We start from the raw sequence: 23,109 nt of genomic DNA on the forward strand, positions 1-23,109 counted from the left end.
CATCTTTGAAGTAATTATGAAACTTAAACTTAGTCTACTTTGGACCCAGAAACAAATCTTTTCACTTGCAAACTGAAAAAAATGTTGATATGGGGTCCACAATATTGCTAACCTGGATTCATATTTTTGACCTTGACTTGAACTCAGAAACAAATAAGCCATCTCTGTCACAAGTATGAAACTGAAAATTCAAACAGTATGCTTCATGGGGTTCCCACAACAAACAGTATGCTTCATGGGGTTCCCACAACAAACAGTATGCTTCATGGGGTTCCCACAACAAACAGTATGCTTCATGGGGTTCCCACAACATTATTCAAGATGCACGTGCAGGCAAGTTCTGTATCTTCTGCAACTGTTCAGAGGGGGGGGGGGAGCAAAAAATTTCTCCATCATAGTAGTCATTTTACAGTAGTCTCCACAGTTAGTCATTTTACAGGTCTCCACAGTCAGTCATTTTACAGTACATGTTCCTACAGTCAGTCATTTTACAGTACATGTCTCCAAAGTTAGTCATTTTACAGTACATGTCTCCACAGTTAGTCATTTTACAGTACATGTCTCCACAGTCAGTCATTTTACAGTACATGTCTCCACAATTAGTCATTTTACAGTACATGTCTCCATAGTTAGTCATTTTACAGTACATGTCTCCACAGTTAGTCATTTTACAGTACATGTCTCCACAGTCAGTCATTTTACAGTACATGTCTCCACAATTAGTCATTTTACAGTACATGTCTCCACAGTTAGTCATTTTACAGTACATGTCTCCACAGTCAGTCATTTTACAGTACATGTCTCCACAGTTAGTCATTTTACAGTACATGTCTCCACAGTCAGTCATTTTACAGTACATGTCTCCACAATTAGTCATTTTACAGTACATGTCTCCACAGTTAGTCATTTTACAGTACGTCTCCACAGTCAGTCATTTTACAGTACATGTCTCCACAATTAGTCATTTTACAGTATGTCTCCATAGTTAGTCATTCTACAGTACATGTCTCCACAGTTAGTCATTATACAATACATGAACTTACTGTGGAGCAGCCATGTTGAGATAGATAAACTTCCTTACATCTAGTCCATACTCAACCTCTAATGCCAAACTGTCACTGGTAATAACTCATTTGGTCTTTCTTTTTATAACTCATGTTCCTTGTGCTTGTTTTTTATGACTTACGTATTTCAGGAAAATTAAGCCTCTGTTGGTCCAATCTCTCTCTCTGGTACAGATAAAGCTGGCCATTAAGGACGTTTTTGGGCCAGTTCTGAATCTCTGCTGTCATGTCGATAACTTCACTGATTTCTCTATTATAGTACAGTATCAGCTGTTCGCTAGCCATGATTTCTGTTTCCTTGGCGATCAGTTCCTGGCACTTTGCAAACCTTTAAAAGAGAATTCTATAAATAGTGTGGTTACCTCAACTGTGAACCGTCAAAAGGATTTTTTAATAGTGTGGTTACCCTAACTGTGAACCTTCAAAAGGATTTTTTAATAGTGTGGTTACATTAACTGTGAACCGTCAAAAGGATTTTTTAATAGTGTGGTTACATTAACTGTGAACCGTCAAAAGGATTTTTCAATAGTGTGGTTACCCTAACTGTGAATTAAGGATACATCATCTGTACTAAGAGGTCTTAGTTGACCATTGTTGATGCAGTAGTAAGTGATGTCATTTCATTGTGCAATACAGCTGCATAACTTAATTTGCAAACTTTTTGTTTAAAACTAAAAGGCATAAATAGATGACAAAAGGTGAGGAAAAGCCTAAAATTTGATATGTCACAGGCATGAATTTCATAACAAAGTTTACAACTTTTTAACACTATGAGTCACATAAATTTATATCTTGAGGAAGAAGCCCATTTCAAGAGTCCCACCACTTTAATAGAAGGACCATCAAGAATTTGCTAGGGTATTAATCTGAAGCACCTCATAATCAATCTAATGCTATGTCCTACACCCCTAAACTAACTTTGTCCAAAATGGTTACATTAATTTTTTGTGTTCTGGTTGTTGATCAGTAATTGGCAGTATAGAGATTTATGTCAGTCATTGGCAGTATAGAGATTTATGTCGATCAGTCATTGACAGTATAGAGATTTATGTCGATCAGTCATTGGCAGTATAGAGATTTATGTCAGTCATTGACAGTATAGAGATTTATGTCAATCATTGGCAGTATAAAGATTTATGTCAATCAGTTGCAGTATAGAGATTTATGTCAATCAGTCATTGACAGTATAGAGATTTATGTCAATCAGTCATTGGCAGTATAGAGATTTATGTCGGTCAGTCATAGGCAGTATACAGATTTATGTCAGTCATTGGCAGTATAGAGATTTATGTCAATCAGTCATTGGCAGTATAGAGATTTATGTCAATCAGTCATTGACAGTATAGAGATTTATGTCGGTCAGTCATAGGCAGTATAGAGATTTATGTCAATCAGTCATTGGCAGTATAGAGATTTATGTCAATCAGTCATTGGCTGTATAGAGATTTATGTCGGTCAGTCATTGGCAGTATACAGATTTATGTCAATCAGTTATTGGCAGTATAGAGATTTATGTCGGTCAGTTATTGGCAGTATAGAGGTTTATGTCGACCAGTCATTGGCAGTATAGCGATTTATGTCAATCAGTCATTGGCAGTATAGAGATTTATGTCGGTTAGTCATTGGCAGTATATTGATTTATGTCGATCAGTCATTGGCTGTATAGATATTTATGTCAATCAGTCATTGGCTGTATAGAGATTTGGCAGTGTAGTCTCGTTCAACCAGACACTCAGCTGTCTCCGTAAATCTCCGACGAGCAGAGAGTCTGGTAAAGACACGCGATAATAACTCTTACCGCTAGGGAGCGCTAATTTAGTTTCCGTTGGATTCTCTCTGACATAAACAGTCAATTCTGAAATTTGATGCTAATTAGTAATGATAATAATGGGGAAATCATTACTACCTGTACAAAAAAAAAATTACGCTCTTTGTCAGCTGGAAATTGTACTTTCACTTTTGCCTCCTAAAGTAATTTTGATAAAACAGTTTTACCATTTCCCGTTGGTAGAACAGCAAATATATCCTGTCCTTTTACAAAAGTTTTTATAAACACTCTAGCTAAGCTAAAACAACAAATTCAATCTATTACAAATTTCTTCAGTAGTCGTTATTTTGAAGGTGTGTTGAATCAACAAATCAAATTAAATACCGAAATTTTGGTAAGCCTCGTTCTGACGTTACAAACGTTATCGCGTATCTTTACCAGACTCTCTGCTCTTCAGATATTTATGGGAAAACCAGAGCGTCTGGTTGCACGAGACTATTGGCAGTGTAGAGATTTATGTCAATCAGTTATTGGCAGTATAGAGATTGATGTCGGTCAGTCATTGGCAGTATAGCGATTTATGTCAATCAGTCATTGGCAGTATAGAGATTTATGTCAATCAGTCATTGGCAGTGTAGAGATTTATGTCAATCAGTTATTGGCAGTATAGAGATTGATGTCGGTCAGTCATTGGCAGTATAGAGATTTATGTCAATCAGTCATTGGCTGTATAGAGATTTATGTCAATCAGTCATTGGCAGTATAGAGATTTATGTCAATCAGTCATTGGCAGTATAGAGATTTCTGTCAATCAGTCATTGGCAGTATAGAGATTTATGTCAATCAGTCATTGGCAGTATAGAGATTGATGTCGGTCAGTCATTGGCAGTATAGAGATTGATGTCGGTCAGTCATTGGCAGTATAGAGATTTATGTCAATCAGTCATTGGCAGTATAGCGATTTATGTCAATCAGTCATTGGCAGTATAGAGATTTATGTCAATCAGTCATTGGCAGTATAGAGATTTATGTCAATCAGTCATTGGCAGTATAGAGATTTCTGTCAGTCATTGGCAGTATAGAGATTTCTGTCAGTCATTGGCAGTATAGAGATTTCTGTCAGTCATTAACAGTAGAGCGGTTTATGTTCTCACCGATCCATTTTATTGATGTACATTTTGTTGTTAGATCCGGCAGAACAGTTGAACAGTTTGATGGCTATCATTTCCTTCAGTGACTGGACTGTCTCAAAAAACTGCTCGAATGTCCACCTCAATCTTGTGTCGCTCTCCAGCAAACCGGCCATAATGGGGGTCACTATAGACTTCAGAAATCTGTGAAATGTATTATGAAACAACAGCCTGAGAAAACCAGTATATAAATATTGCATGTAGTTGAGGGAAACATTGAAAATTTTCACCCCTAGAAAACCATTATTAGCCGGGGCTCAGAATGACATGAACTATTTGTTTTATTATACTGAATGTCCTACATTTATTAGATGTATTAATACAAAGCAAAACACTGGGGTATGAGGCAGTTAAACGGGCATCAACGAGACGGAAAGAGTTCATTTGTGATGTCATAATGGAACGATGATAAAACCATAACGTCAAATGTAAACATTTCATAACGTATTTCATATTTTAAAAAATCAAGCGAAATACTAAACTGCATTAGAATGAGAATATCTATCTCCTCATTTTTTGTTATTTATGTCAATGTAGGGTTGCAAACATCTGTTTAACCATCTGTTCCGTCTAGTAATCTACCGTGAACTGTATGCACACAATCTGTGTGTATGTGATAATTTTTTATAATATCACCTGTTTTCAGGTATTGTTTCCCTTTGCTAAATATTAACATATGCACTAATGCACCATTATATAAGAGTGTTTTGGAAGCTCACTGAAACTTTTGATATATAATGGTACCATGATCAGTGACTGTGTTAAAGTATCTTACCCCCCCCCCCCCCCCCCCCCCCCCCCCCCCCCCCCGTTTCTCAGTACAGTACAGATGATCTGATACGTACGGAGACAGTAGACACGTGTGGGGCAAGTCTCTCTTCCATTCGATCTCTCCATTCTCGGTCCTCTGTATCCCAGATATCACTCCGGACGCCTTCTGAGTAGTGATCATGTACCTGAAAGTAAGGACGAGTTTATACAAAAAGTAAATTTTACAGAATTTAGGGCCAGATAAACATCTAACAACTACAGCTCAACTCTAGCATCAATTGGACACCATTCTGCTAGGCAATAAACATTTTATGTATCAGAACAATTTTGTAAATTAGCATCTAATGCGATTGTCAGAATGCCCTCACAAATTTCAGCACAGTACAATTTTCCTTGCCCCTGATAATAAAGCAGCATGACCTCCAAGTTGTCAGACATCTGAACTGACAAGAGTTCATGAGTCAATATGAGAATCCACATGCCTGGAGGTTCAGTGCTTACATTGTCTCTGTGTTCTTCCTGCCGCCGTACGGCTGGAATGGCAGATGTCCTGTGGCAGTGTGGAAAATGGTTACTCCCAGACTCCACAAATCCACCACAGCTCCAAAATCCTGGCTTCTATTTCGCCGCAGCACCGCACGCTCATACATATTAGGATCCTGTAAAATAATTAACAATATCAGTGCCACAACAGGATGAACAACTATTTAAACTTGCAACATTTAAAGAAGTATTTGTGCTCGGGAGCCAGGTCCGAAACTTTTGTATGTAATCTATCAATTTAAAGGATTATTTGTACAGGTAAAAACTTGCCCCAACAGCTCCGGGGTCATAAAACTTACAGAGCTCGCTTTTGATTTCAGTCTCACTTTCATAGAAGGAACATACACTGTACAGCGAAAACGAGAAAAGTGATCTGGTCTATGTTTTATGTCACGGGAGCAGGTCCAAGACTTTTGTATATAATTCAATCAACTCTCTGTCATTATGTTCTTTTAAACTACATGTACTAAATTCTTGTTTCATTATAATAGATATTTTAATAAAATGTCTTCCTAAAAAAATAAAAAGGTTGCAAATCGGTCATTTTCAGTATTTCTCGTCGGAAACATTTCTTGTTGGATACATTTCTTGTCGGATACATTTCTCGTCGGACACATTTCTCCACTCGTACCAAATATTCCTCCGTGCCGTATATGGAAGTGAAGGTCTCTTCCTCCTCTAGTTTTCTGGCAGCTCCGAAGTCTGTCAGCTTATATATTGATCTAGAAAAAAATATATGTAGCAGGATAAGAATTTATTAACTTAATTCATGCATACTGAAGAAAAAAAACGTCATGGGAGACTCGCAGCTTATTTAATTTTTCAGACCCCCCCCCCCCCCAGCAAAAAACCAAAACCAATTAAACCATTATTTACAACAATGTAGTATGCTTTTCTATATGTATTTCACATTCAGGAGAGTAGACAGGATTAGTAATGTTTCAATGCACTATGACTGACATCACATTGTTAATAAATTGTCTGACTAACTAACATTTATAAAGTAAGATGAAAATTAAGAGTCCATCCATGACTGATTTTAAATCATTAGACTGCGGAACATTTCAGGTTTTAATATCAACATTGTACAGTGTAATTTCATAAATATTGCATTTGGCCTTAATTAATAATTTCTAGAAAAAGTTTCCGATTTCATACAGTTTGAGCAAAGACCCAAAGATTGGTTGAAGTTACATAATAAAGAAATATTTTTCGACAACTCCTTGTGTGTTTCATGTGTCAGTAATTTGCAGAATATTAACAGAAATCTCTCAAACAGAAACATTCAAAAGTTAACCTGTCTGAAATGATCGGGATCATTTAATTAGAAAAGGGCAACATAACAGCTACTTTGCAGGTTTGTCCAGACTTGTGCTTTTATCAATTCAGATCAAAATAAGTGCATATTGAACGCCTTTGTTTGTGATGTTTTAATAATAGCAGTGGATTTTCGATATTCATGACACTTAATTGGGAGTTAAATGGTGAGGGTCACTGTTGATATTCGTAGAGCATTTCCTAACTGATAATGTGTCATTTTTATGCATTTGAAGTGCTATTTGAGTGCATTTAAAAATCTATTATGCCAATTCATTGATTTGAAGGAAGTGTTTATTTGACATCCCTGGGTAACATATGACAACAATTCTGCGAATTGGAGTGTCAAAACTTAGAAGACAAGGTATTTCCTTTTGACTATTACTTCATAATCATGAAAAATGCATTACAGAAATCTATGTGTGCTTTAATTATGCGCATGACGTGCGTCTCATCATTATGACAACAGATATGTGCATTTCATCGTTATGACTACACGCATACAAATATTTGGTTTCTATCATGATCTAGTAATGGAGACCATATAATTGCTATTGTGATATTCAATGACTGCATGCATGCACAGCCGCTAGACCGTTTTAGACTATAATTTCGGCATGACGCCGAAAAATTCATATAATATACCTGAGAGAGAAATATATACATTCCATAGAAATTTGTCTTTATAATTATATATTGACAGCAACTAATTATTAAATTACAGTACGTAGAAAATAAACCAGCACATTGTGCCTTCCTTTTTCATAACTTTTGTTTAGCACTAAGAAAATATGCCTTTTCATAGGTATGTGTCAGGTCACCATGCAAGTACATCTGCACTTTAAATCTCTTATCTCACAAACAATATATCTTAAATATCTGAGAGGCAATTTAAGTAAACACTCAACAGAGCACCCACACTAAGAGGAGCAGGTACACCTATACAAAAAGTAACAATCCTGTGGTAAACCTGAGGCCTGGTATTCTTTAGAGTCTCAATCCTATAAGTTATTATAAGACACAAATATTCAAAACATTTAACACCCAATCATTATCACTTCTGAACCCACCCCTGCAGTTAGATCTTGTTTGTTGTCTATTTCCGGTGACTATTTTGACTTATGCAGTGGATGGGCAGTTCTCAATGTTTCAATGATGTCACTCCTATAAATACTACTGGTGGTCAAGGTAGGTGTGATATATTGCTCATACAGGAAGAATTTTGAGATAACATTAAAACAATTGAACTTTAGTGAGTGGAAAATATTTTTACCACAAGTAAGCTAAAGCTAAAAATAATGTATACCGTTCTAAATATATATCTTCAGACAAACCGAACGACCATTAAATATCATGCAGTCTTCAGGTTGATTATACATTATGTATATATAAACACAGATTTCTCAATTCCTGAATTTTCTCTGATGATGTCACACAAGGGTGGGGACATTTCAATTGTGTGTCATGATTGTCCTGTTTCTTGTATAAGATCAGGTCGCCTATTTCCAAAACGTAATGAAAACATTCTGTTAGTTTCTAAGTGCTTAGGGAGTACACACTGTATACAAACATATTGTTTTACTGTTTCCCATCTAAATCAGCTACCCACCTCCACCTCAGCTAAATGTTTACCACCTTGTATTATCTTATCTACTTTTTTTAGATTGATTGAATTGATTTATTTATTTCATTGGCAACCAAATAGTTGAAAGTACCTGTACATGGTATACTCAGAATACACTAATCAAAGTTAAAACAGACAAATACATGAAAACAAACATAAAACATCGATTTATGCGGGCAATGGTATTTTCAAAGGAATTTTATCATTAATAATTTGGTTAAGATTTTTTTTTAAAATGCTATAAAAATTTGATATGATATCGGTCTTAAAAAACTAATTTTGATTAAGACATACATGTAAATATTTTTATTCAAAAAGTAAGAAGTATGTGTCAAAAATAAATTTTAAAAAAGGTGGGTTTAATATAATTGTCTAATACAGCATGGCACAAAGCTGATTTTATAGCGATTTGTCCTGCATTTCGGTAGAGCATATTTTGATAAGTTTCGGAGATGGTATTTGTTTTCCTGCAGTTTCGGGAGAAGATCGTGGAGGCGATTTGATGGATTTTCCATTTCACTGAAAAGTTTTTATAGACATATACTTTTCCTTCTGGTAGCAAGACTTTGTTCAGTATAACATTTTGTTAGTAGCATATTTTTGGCCACCGTTTTTGCCTTTTATTTATCATTTTAAACTGAGAGGCAACATGTACCTAATGTATGTACATGATCTGCCCAGTTTTGGGGCCTACATGTAGATGGTTTGTTTTATACAGTATGTGTTTGGATTGGCCTCCCTATATTTTTATATGATGCTTGAATCTCATCATTTCAAATAAATGACAATTACAGAAACTGGTTTTCTGTTGTTTGGCAAAAAACTAGCTTGACTGTAGCTTTGGCATAAAGAAGTTTTACTTACAAGTTAACATGCATGTTCATGTAACATAAATTCACAATGTTCCAGTCATCAGATTGTTAGGTAGTGTTCTAGTGATCAGAGTGTTAGCTAGTGTTCTAGTGATCAGGGTGTTAGCTAGTGTTCTAGTGATCAGGGTGTTAGGTAGTGTTCTAGTGATCAGGGTGTTAGGTAGTGTTCTAGTGATCAGGGTGTTAGGTAGTGTTCTAGTGATCAGATGGTTAGCTAGTGTTCTAGTGATCAGGGTGTTAACTAGTGTTCTAGTGATCAGGATGTTAGCTAGTGTTCTAGTGATCAGGATGTTAGCTAGTGTTCTAGTGATCAGGGTGTTAGCTAGTGTTCTAGTGATCAGGGTGTTAGTGTTCTAGTGATCAGGATGTTAGCTAGTGTTCTAGTGATCAGGATGTTAGCTAGTGTTCTAGTGATCAGGGTGTTAGCTAGTGTTCTAGTGATCAGGATGTTAGCTAGTGTTCTAGTGATCATGATGTTAGTGTTCTAGTGATCAGGATGTTAGCTAGTGTTCTAGTGATCAGGATGTTAGCTAGTGTTCTAGTGATCAGGGTGTTAACTAGTGTTCTAGTGATCAGGGTGTTAGCTAGTGTTCTAGTGATCAGGGTGTTAGCTAGTGTTCTAGTGATCAGGGTGTTAGTGTTCTAGTGATCAGGATGTTAGCTAGTGTTCTAGTGATCAGGGTGTTAGCTAGTGTTCTAGTGATCAGGGTGTTAGCTAGTGTTCTAGTGATCAGATGGTTAGTTAGTGTTCTAGTGATCAGGGTGTTACCTAGTGTTCTAGTGATCAGGGTGTTAGTGTTCTAGTGATCAGGGTGTTAGTGTTCTAGTGATCAGGGTGTTAGCTAGTGTTCTAGTGATCAGGGTGTTAGTGTTCTAGTGATCAGGATGTTAGCTAGTGTTCTAGTGATCAGGGTGTTAGCTAGTGTTCTAGTGATCAGGGTGTTAGTGTTCTAGTGATCAGGGTGTTAGCTAGTGTTCTAGTGATCAGGGTGTTAGTGTTCTAGTGATCAGGGTGTTAGCTAGTGTTCTAGTGATCAGGGTGTTAGCTAGTGTTCTAGTGATCAGGGTGTTAGTGTTCTAGTGATCAGATGGTTAGTTAGTGTTCTAGTGATCAGGATGTTAGCTAGTGTTCTAGTGATCAGGGTGTTAGGTAGTGTTCTAGTGATCAGAGTGTTAGCTAGTGTTCTAGTGATCAGGGTGTTAGTGTTCTAGTGATCAGGATGTTAGCTAGTGTTCTAGTGATCAGGGTGTTAGCTAGTGTTCTAGTGATCAGGGTGTTAGCTAGTGTTCTAGTGATCAGGGTGTTAGTGTTCTAGTGATAAGGGTGTTAGGTAGTGTTCTAGTGATCAGGGTGTTAGCTAGTGTTCTAGTGATCAGGATGTTAGCTAGTGTTCTAGTGATCAGGATGTTAGCTAGTGTTCTAGTGATCAGGGTGTTAGGTAGTGTTCTAGTGATCAGGGTGTTAGCTAGTGTTCTAGTGATCTGAGTGTTAGCTAGTGTTCTAGTGATCAGGATGTTAGGTAGTGTTCTAGTGATCAGGATGTTAGCTAGTGTTCTAGTGATCAGGATGTTAGCTAGTGTTCTAGTGATCAGGATGTTAGTGTTCTAGTGATCAGGGTGTTAGTGTTCTAGTGATCAGGATGTTAGTGTTCTAGTGATCAGGGTGTTAGTGTTCTAGTGATCAGGATGTTAGTGTTCTAGTGATCAGGGTGTTAGTGTTCTAGTGATCAGGGTGTTAGCTAGTGTTCTAGTGATCAGGGTGTTAGCTAGTGTTCTAGTGATCAGGGTGTTAGCTAGTGTTCTAGTGATCAGGATGTTAGCTAGTGTTCTAGTGATCAGGGTGTTAGCTAGTGTTCTAGTGATCAGGGTGTTAGCTAGTGTTCTAGTGATCAGGATGTTAGCTAGTGTTCTAGTGATCAGGATGTTAGAGTTCTAGTGATCAGGATGTTAGCTAGTGTTCTAGTGAGCAGGATGTTAGCTAGTGTTCTAGTGATCAGGGTGTTAGTTAGTGTTCTAGTGATCAGGATGTTAGCTAGTGTTCTAGTGATCAGGATGTTAGAGTTCTAGTGATCAGGATGTTAGCTAGTGTTCTAGTGATCAGGATGTTAGCTAGTGTTCTAGTGATCAGGATGTTAGCTAGTGTTCTAGTGATCAAGGTGTTAGTTAGTGTTCTAGTGATCAAGGTGTTACTTAGTGTTCCAGTGATCAGGGTGTTTATAATCCACAATGAGGAGTATCAAATAAAAAAAAACAATGCAGAACAATATGCATCTTTCAAAAGATCAAGTCTCATATTTTACAGATGGCATTACTTAGTTCACTGTCTTTTTCTGACATGGCTGCAGCACTCAATAGATTTCATTAGTTCATTTGCCAATTTAGTTGATAATTCGAGTGTTTAGCTTTGACTAAATATCATATGGCAGTTGCTACATGAGGTTTAGCTCACCTAAGCCAAAGGCTCAAGTGAGCTTTTCTGATCAAAATGTGTCCGTCGTCGTCGTAAACTTTTCACATGTTTATCTTCTTCTCAAGAAGCACTGGGTCAATTATAACCAAACTTGGCTAAAAGCATCCTTGGGTAAAGGGCTTTCAAGTTTGTTCAATTAAAGGGCCATGCCTCCTTCAAAGGGGAGATAATCACAAAAATGCAAAATTAGGGTGGGGTCATTTAAAAATCTTCTCAAGAACCACTGGGCCAGAGGAGCTGAAATTTTCATGAAAGCTTCCTGACGTTGTGCAGATTCAAGTTTGCTCAAATCATGGCCACCGGGGGTAGGTTGGGGCCACAATAGGGGATCAAAGTTTTACATACAAATATATAGGGAAAATCTTTAAAAATCTTCTCAAGAACCAATGAGCCAGAAGAGTTGAAATTTATATGAAAGCTTCATGACATAGTGCAAATTCAAGTTCGTTCAAATCATGGCCCCTGGGGGTAGATTGGGGCCACAATAGGGGATTAAAGTTTTACATAGAAAAATATAGGGAAAGTCTTTAAAAATCTTCTTCTCAAGAGCCAATGAGCCAGAAGAGCTGAGATTTACATGAAAGCTTCCTGACATAGTGCAGATTCAAGTTTATTCAAATCATGACTCCTGGGGGTAGGTTGGGGCCACAGCAGGGGATCAAAGTTTTACATAGAAATATATAGGGAAATTCTTTAAAAATCTTCTTCTCAAGAGCCAATGAGCCAGAAGAGCTGAGATTTACATGAAAGCTTCCTGACATAGTGCAGATTCAAGTTTGTAAAAATCATGGCCTCCAGGGGTAGGTTGGGGCCACAATATGGACTAAGGTTTTATATGCAAATATATATGGAAAGTCTTCAGATATGGGCCAAGATAACTCAGGTGAGCAATGTGGCCCATGGACCTCTTGTTATATTTACTTTTGAGAAGTCAAACTGTATAACAGTTCTTTTCCTCCCTAAAATGACCTTTTTTTACTTATTACATGCTGTGCATTTGTGCCCCTTTTGTTGTAGTATTTGTTTAGCTTTTCGTCAGCCACGCTACGGTTTGAAAATTCTGTCCACACAGGAACGGGTCAGTGTAAACAAATGAAACTACAGTGATCTCAGAATAAATTCCTTTTCTTATAGTCAATACTTGCAGATATTGGAAATTATTTATGATGAAAATAACTAATATTTATTATAATATATGTATCACATTTATAACACACCCCTCAAGAAAACAACCCCCCAAAAATGAAAAGCAAAACAAACAAAAAACAAAACAAAACAATAGAATGGGAAAATATTGGACTTGAACTCGGAATGTATGCTTTGAGTGTAAGATTACCAAACACCTCAACCACTAGGCCACCCAGGCATGTAAGTTTAAGGTTTAACGTTTAACAGGCTGCTAAATCTCAAGATAAATTTTGAGAATGATTTTTGTCATATTCTAGCCATTTTCTACAAGATCTAGGGCCACCTTAAACCAAATTTCCTCAAATGGACTTATGTACAGCCATACTCAAGTAAAACAATTTCAGTGTTTTATTTCTGGTTTAGGGTGGCCTAGCTTTTGCAACAGTTTGCAATTTTTTAAGCCCATTACGCTACATCTACTATATACTCTATATAATCACAGTGGTGTTTAATATGCTTATCAAATAAAGATACTATCAACATATAGATATCTTTATTGAGTAATTTGGGTAACACAAGTATAAACTGACATTGTATAGCAAAATATTTGTAAAAAATGATATTCAAGAAAAAAGTATTTATGTAGGCGAAATTGCATACCAAGTGCGCTATTCTTCTTTGTGCGACCAACAAATCTAAATCATATCGTGTGCAGATCAGTCTGTGACAACATGAAAAGTCTCAAGTTATCAATTAAGGGATTGTATTTTCAGTATCATTGTCACAATTTTAAAATTCTTATCGGGATCGGTATGCAGTTATTGTTTATCTGCACGCGCACCTCATGCGGAAATGAAACAAAGGCTTCTCACAAGTATTGTAATCGTGTGCCTGACCACATGTTGTAGATAGTCAAGCTTCTCAGTGATTTGTTTATCTGCTAATCAAAGCGTTTAAAAGCACTAAAGTTTATCATATCAATTCCTTGTAATGGACACCAGTATCAAATGATACGCTGTGTGAGGTCTTCAGGGAACGGTATAGATAAAACAAGTACATCGTAAGTGTGGAACACATTCATCTTCTACTGTATATTATTTTCTTTGAGGAATACTATCTAATCACAATATCGTAGCGACATATAACACAATTAAAGCTCAGTCTCCTTCAATATAACATTTCAACACACTCTAACCTATGACCTTCTATCCCAGAAATCCTCTTCACCCATCCTCTCTCTATAATAGTATGACATCTTTGAAAAACTCTCTCTGTACAAAGTGTCCTTATCATTGGTTTCTTGATTTACTGTCAATGACATTGACTCGTGACTTTTTGACCAAAAGATAGGTCCATGGTCACTACACTGATCACCTGGGCATTTCAATATTTTGAGACCCCATTGTGACCCCACCCTGCTCCCAAGTGGCAAATGTCTTAATTAAACCCTAATTTTTTCCATGTGTTTGAGAAGATTGACAGAATTTACCTGCCTAATCTAATGTAAAACTCCTAACCCTGGCTCTGGGGCCAACCTGGACCAAAGTTTGAATGAAATTGAACCTCTACTTTACAAGAAAAGATTTCTTGTAATTTTTTCGGATTCAGCAGTTCTTGAAGACGTTTTATATCAAACAACCTATCCTATTTTCACTAATATTCTAAATTATTTTTCCTTAGAAAAGGACATGCTTCCTCATTTGTACATATCCCCTTTACCATGGGAAATTTTTACTGAGTTTACAGTTACATTTAACATAATAACACATATTTCAGATTGTCTGTAAATATGTGTCTTTATTTAAGCATTATTTACGATAGTATTCGAATCAACGTATGATTTACTATATGTATATATATAATAATAGTAAGCCCATCTCTGTTATGGTTCAATCCGGAAACTTTGTTCCGGAATTATAACTCATCACGGGTGCACTCGGCAATTACGCATTCCAACTTCCTTCTTTTCTATTCAACATCTAACAAAGAAGGTCGGTCAAATTTTGGGGAAGAAAATTTTTTTAAATATCTTAATTTTACTAAATAAGGAATAAGTTGTTTCCAATTTCAAAATCATTAAGATTAATCATGTTAGATGGTAATTTTACAATGTAATGACTACGATGGTGTTTACAATTTGAGGATTTGAGCAGATTTTAATGTTAGCACATGTGGAAGGTTTACACTGGCGGCTTGTAACTGCGTCAATTATACTTGATTTCTCATACGTGTTATTAGAAATGACATAGATTCTGGCGACCACTGTGGCCAATATATTCCATACAATAAACCCATACATTTACATGTGTTTTTATTCTGAAAAAGACAATGGTGGTGAGGCTGATACGTCTTTGATAATGGTAATTAATTGAGAAGAAGATGAAAATGAGAAAAATTTATGACGATAAAAGCCAAAACCAACAAAGATAAGACTGACAAATGACAATCTTTTATAATAAAAATCTTCAGATCAGGTACGCTAAAAATATGACAGAAAGCTAGAATATTCCATATGGACTACTTTTTGTATTTAATATGTCCAAATATGCATGTATATCACGTGTATAAGCTAGAATTTCTACATCTCTCTTGAAACACAAAGCGACAAGAATTTCAACCAAGAGATTCTGTAACAATTCTTAGTTGTTAATATGACCTTCAACTAAGGCCAAAGGATGTAATCAGCTTTAACATGCTGCTGTCAAATTAAACATGTTAAAGAAGCAGAAAATATGTCCTTCTTACATTCAAAGAATCTTTGTGCTCATTAAATCAGTCTTTCATTATTAAATCTAGTTTACTGCATGTACATGTTCCTTGCACAATGATTGTGACTTTCTTTCTCCTATATTAACTGATGAAATTCCTAGATCCACTCCCAATATTTACCTTCCATTCTCGTCAATCTTCCTCATGATGTTTCCGGGTTTGATGTCTCTATGTATGATCTCCTGTTGCCTTAAGTACTTCATTCCTGATGCTGAAAATTGAATTTCAATGATCGTAGATAATCTATGTTTGCTGTGATAAATAACAAGAAGTTACATGTTTGTTGATTTTATATGTACTGGACAGTAAGGTAAACACTTCATAGTCTTGACTGCACAAGTACGGATTTGATAAAACTTGAATCCAGAAGATAGGAATGAATTTGCACATTAAGGACACTTGAAAAAAAATCCAAAAAATGATAGATGCATCATAGGCTATATGTAAATATTTTTTGGCCTTAAGTTTGATTATAATATGTACAAATATAAATTCTTTTTTAAAAGCTTGTTGGTTGTGTATCATTTAACGTCCCTTTCGAGAGAATGTTTCACTCATATGGAGATGTCATTGTGCCACACCTGCTGTGACACGGGACCTCGGTTTTTGCGGTCTCATCTGAAGGACTGCCCCATTTAGTCGCTTAATTCTTACGACAAGCAAGGGGTACTGAGGACCTATTCAAACCTCGATCCCCATGGGACGGAAGGGGGGGGGGGGGTGCTTGTAAATTTCCTACAATGTTCAAAGTTGAAATACATCACCCCTGCCCGTATAACTCTACACAAATTTTCCCCACTGTTCTGGACTTCATTGAGAAATCATGGGAATAAATTACAATCTATATGGTAAATCACCTAGTAATAAATTTAGTTTTCATCATGTTGAAAAATGTTTGCGGTATTTGTCGATTATTTAGCCTTTTAATTTTTTCTGTAGATCGATAATCCTATGTAAATTTTAAAATATAACATCTCTTTAAATCTCAGCATGTGAAAACAGTGGAATATATAAGTTGTAATAATTGCAAATAATGATAATGCACCTTTTGAAATTGTCACCACTTGATCAAAGTCAAAAGAAAACACAAGTACTGCAGAACCAACTTATTTTCATGGAGTCAAATTTTGGTGGCAAGAGAGAAATAAACGTGTTTGTGGGGTCTTTGTTTAGTGGTGTAGGAGTTGTAAGTTATTTTTTTAATCATTGTAGCTCATTTTCTCTTGTTCATGGAGTGTTTAGATCCACAAGCGTATTCAATACCATTTAGCATCACAATTGTAAAACTTATACGGTATCAATTTTGATGCACCAGATGCGCATTTCGACAAATAATGTCTCTTCAGTGATATGTATATACATGTACCCTGGTAGTGACAGCAGGTATATACAAAACAGCAAAGGAGGAAGAAGAAAACTCACAAGCTGGGTCATGATCATTTCAATTGGATAATAAATGAAGTCTGAAATTTAACAGAACTGCATATACATACAGAGAATCTACCTTAATTTTACACATTTAAAAAAATATATATTCATAAAATTTGACATGGAGATGCTGACTTGATTATCATATATATTGGCCGGTTCTAAAATATTTAAAATGATCGAACCACACACTTAAAGGCAATTAGTTAAACACTGATACTTGACTAATTCAATCAATGATTTGTTTTCAGAGCATGCCCATGCCTATATCCACCTGAGGTTCTTACAGGATATCAATTGTACAGGTAAGGGAATTACCTTACACATTGTATGTTTACAAAATTCCTAGCAAGTCATTGAGGTGCATTAAGGTGTGTTGTCAGGGTGTTTAAATTCAGGTACCGTATATACTCGCCTTTAAGTCAATTCGCCTATAAGTCGGTTGTATAGTTTTACGTTATTTAGGAGGGAATTGCTATTGACCCATTTAGAAGTCGGTCCAACTTTTTTCAAGAATAAGGTGACAATCTCAAAGCAATACTCTAATGTTTTTACCTGCATGTGTTTCAAACAATATTTTGAGAAATGTGCCGATATTTGATATTTTTTCCCCAAGAAATCAATTTCATATCTGATTCAATACTCTTATGTATTTATCTGTGTTTCAATAATATTTTGGGATATGACATCAATATTTCACTTTTTATTCTCAACAAATTAAATATTATTATTTTGTTTATTTCTTCCATGTTTTTGTTGTTTAGATACATGTAATACTAGGCTATACATTACGCCATCCAGAACAAGAGGCCCATGGGCCACATCGCTCACCTGAGTCACCTTGGCCCATATCTGAAGACTTTCCATATATATTTGCATGTAAAACCTTAGTCCCTATTATGGCTCAAACTACCCTTTGCAAACTTGAATCTACACTATGTCAGAAAGCTTTCATGTAAATGTCAACTTCTTTGGCCCAATGGTTCTTGAGAAGAAGATTTTTAAAGCTTTTTCCTATATTTGCATGTAAAACTTTGACCCCCCCCCCCCCACTTGTGGCCCCATCCTACCCCCCGGGGGGCATGATTTGAACAAACTTGAATCTGCACTATGTCAGAAAGTTTTCTTGTAAATATCAGCTTTTCTGACTCAGTGGTTATTGAGAAAAAGATTTTAACTATATATTTGTATGTAAAACTTTGTTCCCCCTTGTGGCCCCATCCTACCCCCGGGGGCCATGATTTGAACAAACTTGAATCTGCACTATGTCAGAAAGTTTTCATGTAAAAATCAGCTTTTCTGGCTCAGTGGTTCTTGAGAAGAAGATGTTTGCTATATATTTGTATGTAAAACTTTGATCCCCTATTGTGGCCCCATCCAACCCCAGGAGCCCATGATTTGAACACACTTGAATCTGCATTATGTCAGGAAGCTTTCATGTAAATCTCAGCTTTTCTGGCTTAGTGGTTCTTGAGAAGAAGATTTTTAAAGTTTTTCCCTATATATTTGTGTGCAAAACTTTGATCCCCCTTGGGGCCCCATCCTATCCCCGGGGGCCATGATTTGAACAAACTTGAATCTGCACTATGTCAGAAAGTTTTCATGTAAAAATCAGCTTTTCTGACTCAGTGGTTCTTGAGAAGAAGATTTTTAAAGATTTTTCCTATATATTTGTATGTAAAACTTTGATACCCTATTGTGGCCCCCATCCAACCCCAGGGGCCCATGATTTGAACAAACTTGAATCTGCATTATGTCAGGAAGCTTTCATGTAAATCTCAGCTTTTCTGGCTTAGTGGTTCTTGAGAAGAAGATTTTTAAAGTTTTTCCTTATATATTTGTGAGTAAAACTTTGATCCCCCCTTGGGGCCCCATCTTATCCCTGGGGGCCATGATTTGAACAAACTTGAATCTGCACTATGCCAGAAAGTTTTCATGTAAAAATCAGCTTTTCTGGCTCAGTGGTTGAGAAGAAGATTTTAAAAGATTTTTCATATATATTTGTATGTAAAACTTTGATCCCTTATTTTGGCCCCATCCAACCCCAGGGGCCCATGATTTGAACAAACTTGAATCTGTATTATGTCAGGAAGCTTTCATGTAAATCTCAGCTTTTCTGGCTTAGCGGTTCTTGAGAAGAAGATTTTTAAAGTTTTTCCCTATATATTTGTATGTAAAACTTTGATCCCCCCCTTGTGGCCCCATCCTACCACCGGGGGCCATGATTTGAACAAACTTGAATCTGCAATATGTCAGGAAGCTTTCAGGTAAATTTTAGCTCTTCTGGCCCAGTGGTTCTTGAGAAGATTTTTAAATGACCCCACCCTATTTTTGCATTTTTGTGATTATCTCCCCTTTGAAAGGGACATGGCCCTTCATTTGAACAAACTTGAAAGCCCTTCACCCAAGGATGCTTTTGGCCATGTTTGGTTGAAATTGGCCCAGTGGTTCATGAAAAGAAGATGAAAATGTGAAAAGTTTACAGACAGACGGACAGATAGACAGACGGACGATGGACAAAATGTGATCAGAAAAGCTCACTTGAGCCTTCGGCTCAGGTGAGCTAAAAAATACTAATCTTCTTTCGACACTCCTGTAAGTCGGACATAGAGTTTTAGATCAAAATTTTTAACTCAAAAAAATCCGACTTATAGGCGAGAATATACTGTAATTTTAGTTAGAAATTACATCTTTTTTCTAAAATTGAAACAGAAGATTTCATTTAATGAGGGCTGACACATCTACAATAAACCCCTGCCTGACACATCACTCAAGTAATAATGACATGATATCAACCAGACTTAAGATTTCAATGATTTTTTTTTTTTTTTTTTTGGAAAGTTCAGATATTGCAAATTAGAATGTCTCCAATAGAATTAATTCGAACCCATTCTAACAAGTTAAGATTCCCTGTCACTAGTGATTTCTGGTTGGTAATGCTTGATATCAAATGTATCACCTTGGAAGTAAATATAATCATGGTTTTGTGAAGGCAAGGACTTATGTTACTACAGGTCCCTATAACTCAAAAGCAAGGTAAAACTTTCCCAGAGTGATTTAGGCAAGGATAATTACCATTATTTGATAATAAAAAAAACAATAACTGATTTTGAACCTATGATACATATTACATTTAATGAGGAAAAACCAACATTTCTTCATCTTTTATTTTTAATTAGTATATGAAGTACCAATACAGATTGAAAAAGATGTACTGTGAGCAATGCTCACTAAGAATACCCCCCGCTTACCCCAATCTCCCAAAGGGTGTTGTTAATGGGTATAAATTACCTCTTTCCTGAGTGTAAAAATATGGTATGCCTTTGTAGAAGAAAATGGAAGATATAGTCCAAACACAAATCCATGGCATAAACCTATAATTTTGACCTTGAGATCAAAGGTCAAGGTCATAAAGAGGCCATGAATGTACATGACACATAGTCTCATGGTGATACACTCATGTCTTATGGTATGACTATGTCAAAACCTTATAATCAATTTTGACCTTAAGGTCAAAGTTCAAGGTCATATAGATGTCATGAAGGTACTTGACACATCGTCTCATGGTGATACACTCATGTATCAAATATGATATGCCTATATCAAAGAACAAAGAAGTCATGGCCCGGACACGAATTCATTGTAAAAATCTTTAATTTTGACCTTGAGGTCAAGGTCATATGGAGGTCATGAGGGTACATGACACATCGTCTCATGGTGATACACTCATGTGTCAAATATGGTATGCCTATGTCAAAGAACAAAGAAGTTATGGCCCGGACACAAATCCATTGGTATAAAACTTTAATTTTGACCTTGAGGTCAAGGGTCAAGGTCATATAGAGGTCATGAAGGTACTCGACACATCGTCTTATGGTGATCTACCTTTGTGCCAAATATGGTATGCTTAAGTCAAAGAACAAAGAAGTTATGACCCGGACACGAATCTGCACAGACGGACAGACGGACGGACGGACAGACAGACAGATTCCTATATACCCCCCAGAACTTCGTTCGGGGGGTATAAAAATTATAGGCAGCAATTTCCAAATAAACCCCAGGTAATACACAAATGCATCTCACAATCCTTTAGAAAACATTTTTTATTCACTTCAAAGTCAAGGAGAAAGAATTACTTGATAGTGACTATATGCATTATATAACAATACTGAGAATAAATGCTTTTTAAAAATAATTTCTCAAAGGCGAAAGTGAAATCTGATCAAAGACATCTTTATTTTTTTTCCCCTCAACCTAGCTAGCAAAAAGGACAAGAAAATCGAATCATGAATCACTCTAGATAAGAGTACAGAGAAATCGAACAGCTGCAGTACATTTCTTAATGACGAAGGAGTGGTTGTTTCATACCAATGTCATACAGCACGATCAGGAACTCTTCTTCGGGGAGGCCGTAGAAGTACTTGGGCTGGTCCAGCATGGAATACAGGCTACTCCCATCGCAGAACTCCATCGCCAAAACATAGTTGTTGGAAGTAATCTGGAAAACAGTTGACAGGCATACATGACTGTAGAGTCTCTCAGTTCATTATGTAATACTGGTAGTGTGAAATTAACCCAAGCTCCTACAAATATTTGCTGACTTAATTATGACTACTTTATCAGTAATTTTTTTTCCAACAAGAGATGCTTATGACATATCACTAGGGCATGCATGCAAGACAAAGATAGTATTCTTCGTCATCAAACACTTTTCCAGTAATTAGTTCTGACTTGCAAACCTTGTGTGGTTTTGTCATAAATGTTCCTTTTTATTATACAGTACATAGGATATTTTTGTTCTTTGTCATCTTCCCCCTTCCTGTAGTTAAGATGAAAGTAATACAGGGACCAAAATTTATGGAAATACTGTAATATGTTTCCTCAAAATGTACTTATCTTAGTATATTTAGAACAATAGGAGATGATGCAATCAAGAATTAATACTTCTATTATGCATAGCAATAGATTATAATTTCCCAGGCTTTATTTTACAGTATGGTATAATCAATGAAATTTCAAATTTTGAAAACTGAAAAAAAAATGTTAGTGTATTTGATATTAGCTTAGGAACAATCCAGTTTTTCCCCCCATCAAATCCAACCTCTTAGCCATCTTGAAAATGTCTTTTTGTCTGAGTATAATTTAATTCTTGTTCCTACTTTGCTACCTCACAAGCACTGACAATAAACCATCTCAAAATCACTGTTAACCACACCTCTTTATCACTTACAAACTACCACCTCACAATCACATTTGTACATAACAAAATTTCCAGAATAACTTCTATTTGTACCTATCAAAATTTTCAAAATAACTTCTTCCTATTTCAGAAATCCCAAGTGGTTTCCCACAACTTGAACTCTGACATAATGAAACTTCAAATTTCACTTCCTTAATGCTGTATGCCAATGAATGAAAATCTGCCATTTAGATACCATATAGATTACATCCTTCTTCATTCTTTTTTTTTTTTTTTTTTTTTTTGATTTATGAGAAGATCAACTCATTAAGGATGGATTATGTTTGCTTGAATCCTATATATAGATTCACCAGCTTCCTTGTTGATAAAAAAAAATTCACATGAATAAATTCATCTGCTACCTGACTCTTATAAAGTTCATAGATCCGATAAAATCTACACCTTTAACAAACTTCTCCGATGTTTATAAGTTAAAACAATGATGTATTGTCATAACTCCCAAACCCATTAAAACTGTAATACACAAACCTCTTCTTTCTATAAATAAATTGTAAATTTAGAATACCTCCACTGAATTTACAAAATTAAAGTCTTTAATTCGAAGCTATGAAATCTTTCAGTTAGGCAGGACTTCCTGAAAATGATCGAGGTATCCTATCTGGGATGTTGCACGAGTATTCCTATCTGAGGTGTTAGAAAATGGCAAAAGTAAACCACTCTTCAGACAACATATTTGCCTGCCTAAAATGTTGTATAGCTGATACATGTAGCAAGGAACATATCTTCATTTTGGGTTTTACTTTGTTGATATGTGTAGCTAAAATCCTAATCTGTCTAGTGAAACACCTTTATAAGGTGTTGATGGTAAATGTAGCAGGTGTTGATGGTAAATATAGCTAAAATGCTACTCTCTTTATGAAACACTTTTCATAAGGTGTAACTTTGGAAGTAAATGTAGCTAGACT

At 36.0% G+C, this 23,109-nt stretch overlaps 1 protein-coding gene and 1 long non-coding RNA gene across 8 annotated transcripts in view; one reads left to right on the plus strand and one right to left on the minus strand.

The window, feature by feature from the left end:
- LOC125656632 (serine/threonine-protein kinase TBK1-like) overlaps positions 1-23,109 on the minus strand; it is a 95,082-nt gene that overhangs the window by 22,140 nt on the left and 49,833 nt on the right. For all 7 annotated transcript variants that reach the window (XM_056143645.1, XM_056143649.1, XM_056143646.1 and 4 more), the window contains 7 exons: positions 21,313-21,442; positions 15,637-15,727; positions 5,968-6,058; positions 5,295-5,452; positions 4,868-4,978; positions 3,987-4,166; positions 1,187-1,392 (listed from right to left, as the gene is read on the minus strand). In XM_056143645.1, the coding sequence (XP_055999620.1) occupies positions 1,187-1,392; positions 3,987-4,166; positions 4,868-4,978; positions 5,295-5,452; positions 5,968-6,058; positions 15,637-15,727; positions 21,313-21,442 (967 nt within the window). The remainder of the gene's footprint in view (positions 1-1,186; positions 1,393-3,986; positions 4,167-4,867; positions 4,979-5,294; positions 5,453-5,967; positions 6,059-15,636; positions 15,728-21,312; positions 21,443-23,109) is intronic.
- Positions 7,564-21,450, plus strand: LOC130047911 (uncharacterized). Its single transcript, XR_008796729.1, has 3 exons — positions 7,564-7,841; positions 17,196-17,249; positions 21,203-21,450. It is a non-coding gene; the product is annotated as an uncharacterized LOC130047911 (long non-coding RNA).

The sequence above is a fragment of the Ostrea edulis genome, chromosome 7 (assembly GCF_947568905.1).
Source record: "Ostrea edulis chromosome 7, xbOstEdul1.1, whole genome shotgun sequence".
NCBI lineage: Eukaryota > Metazoa > Mollusca > Bivalvia > Ostreida > Ostreidae > Ostrea > Ostrea edulis.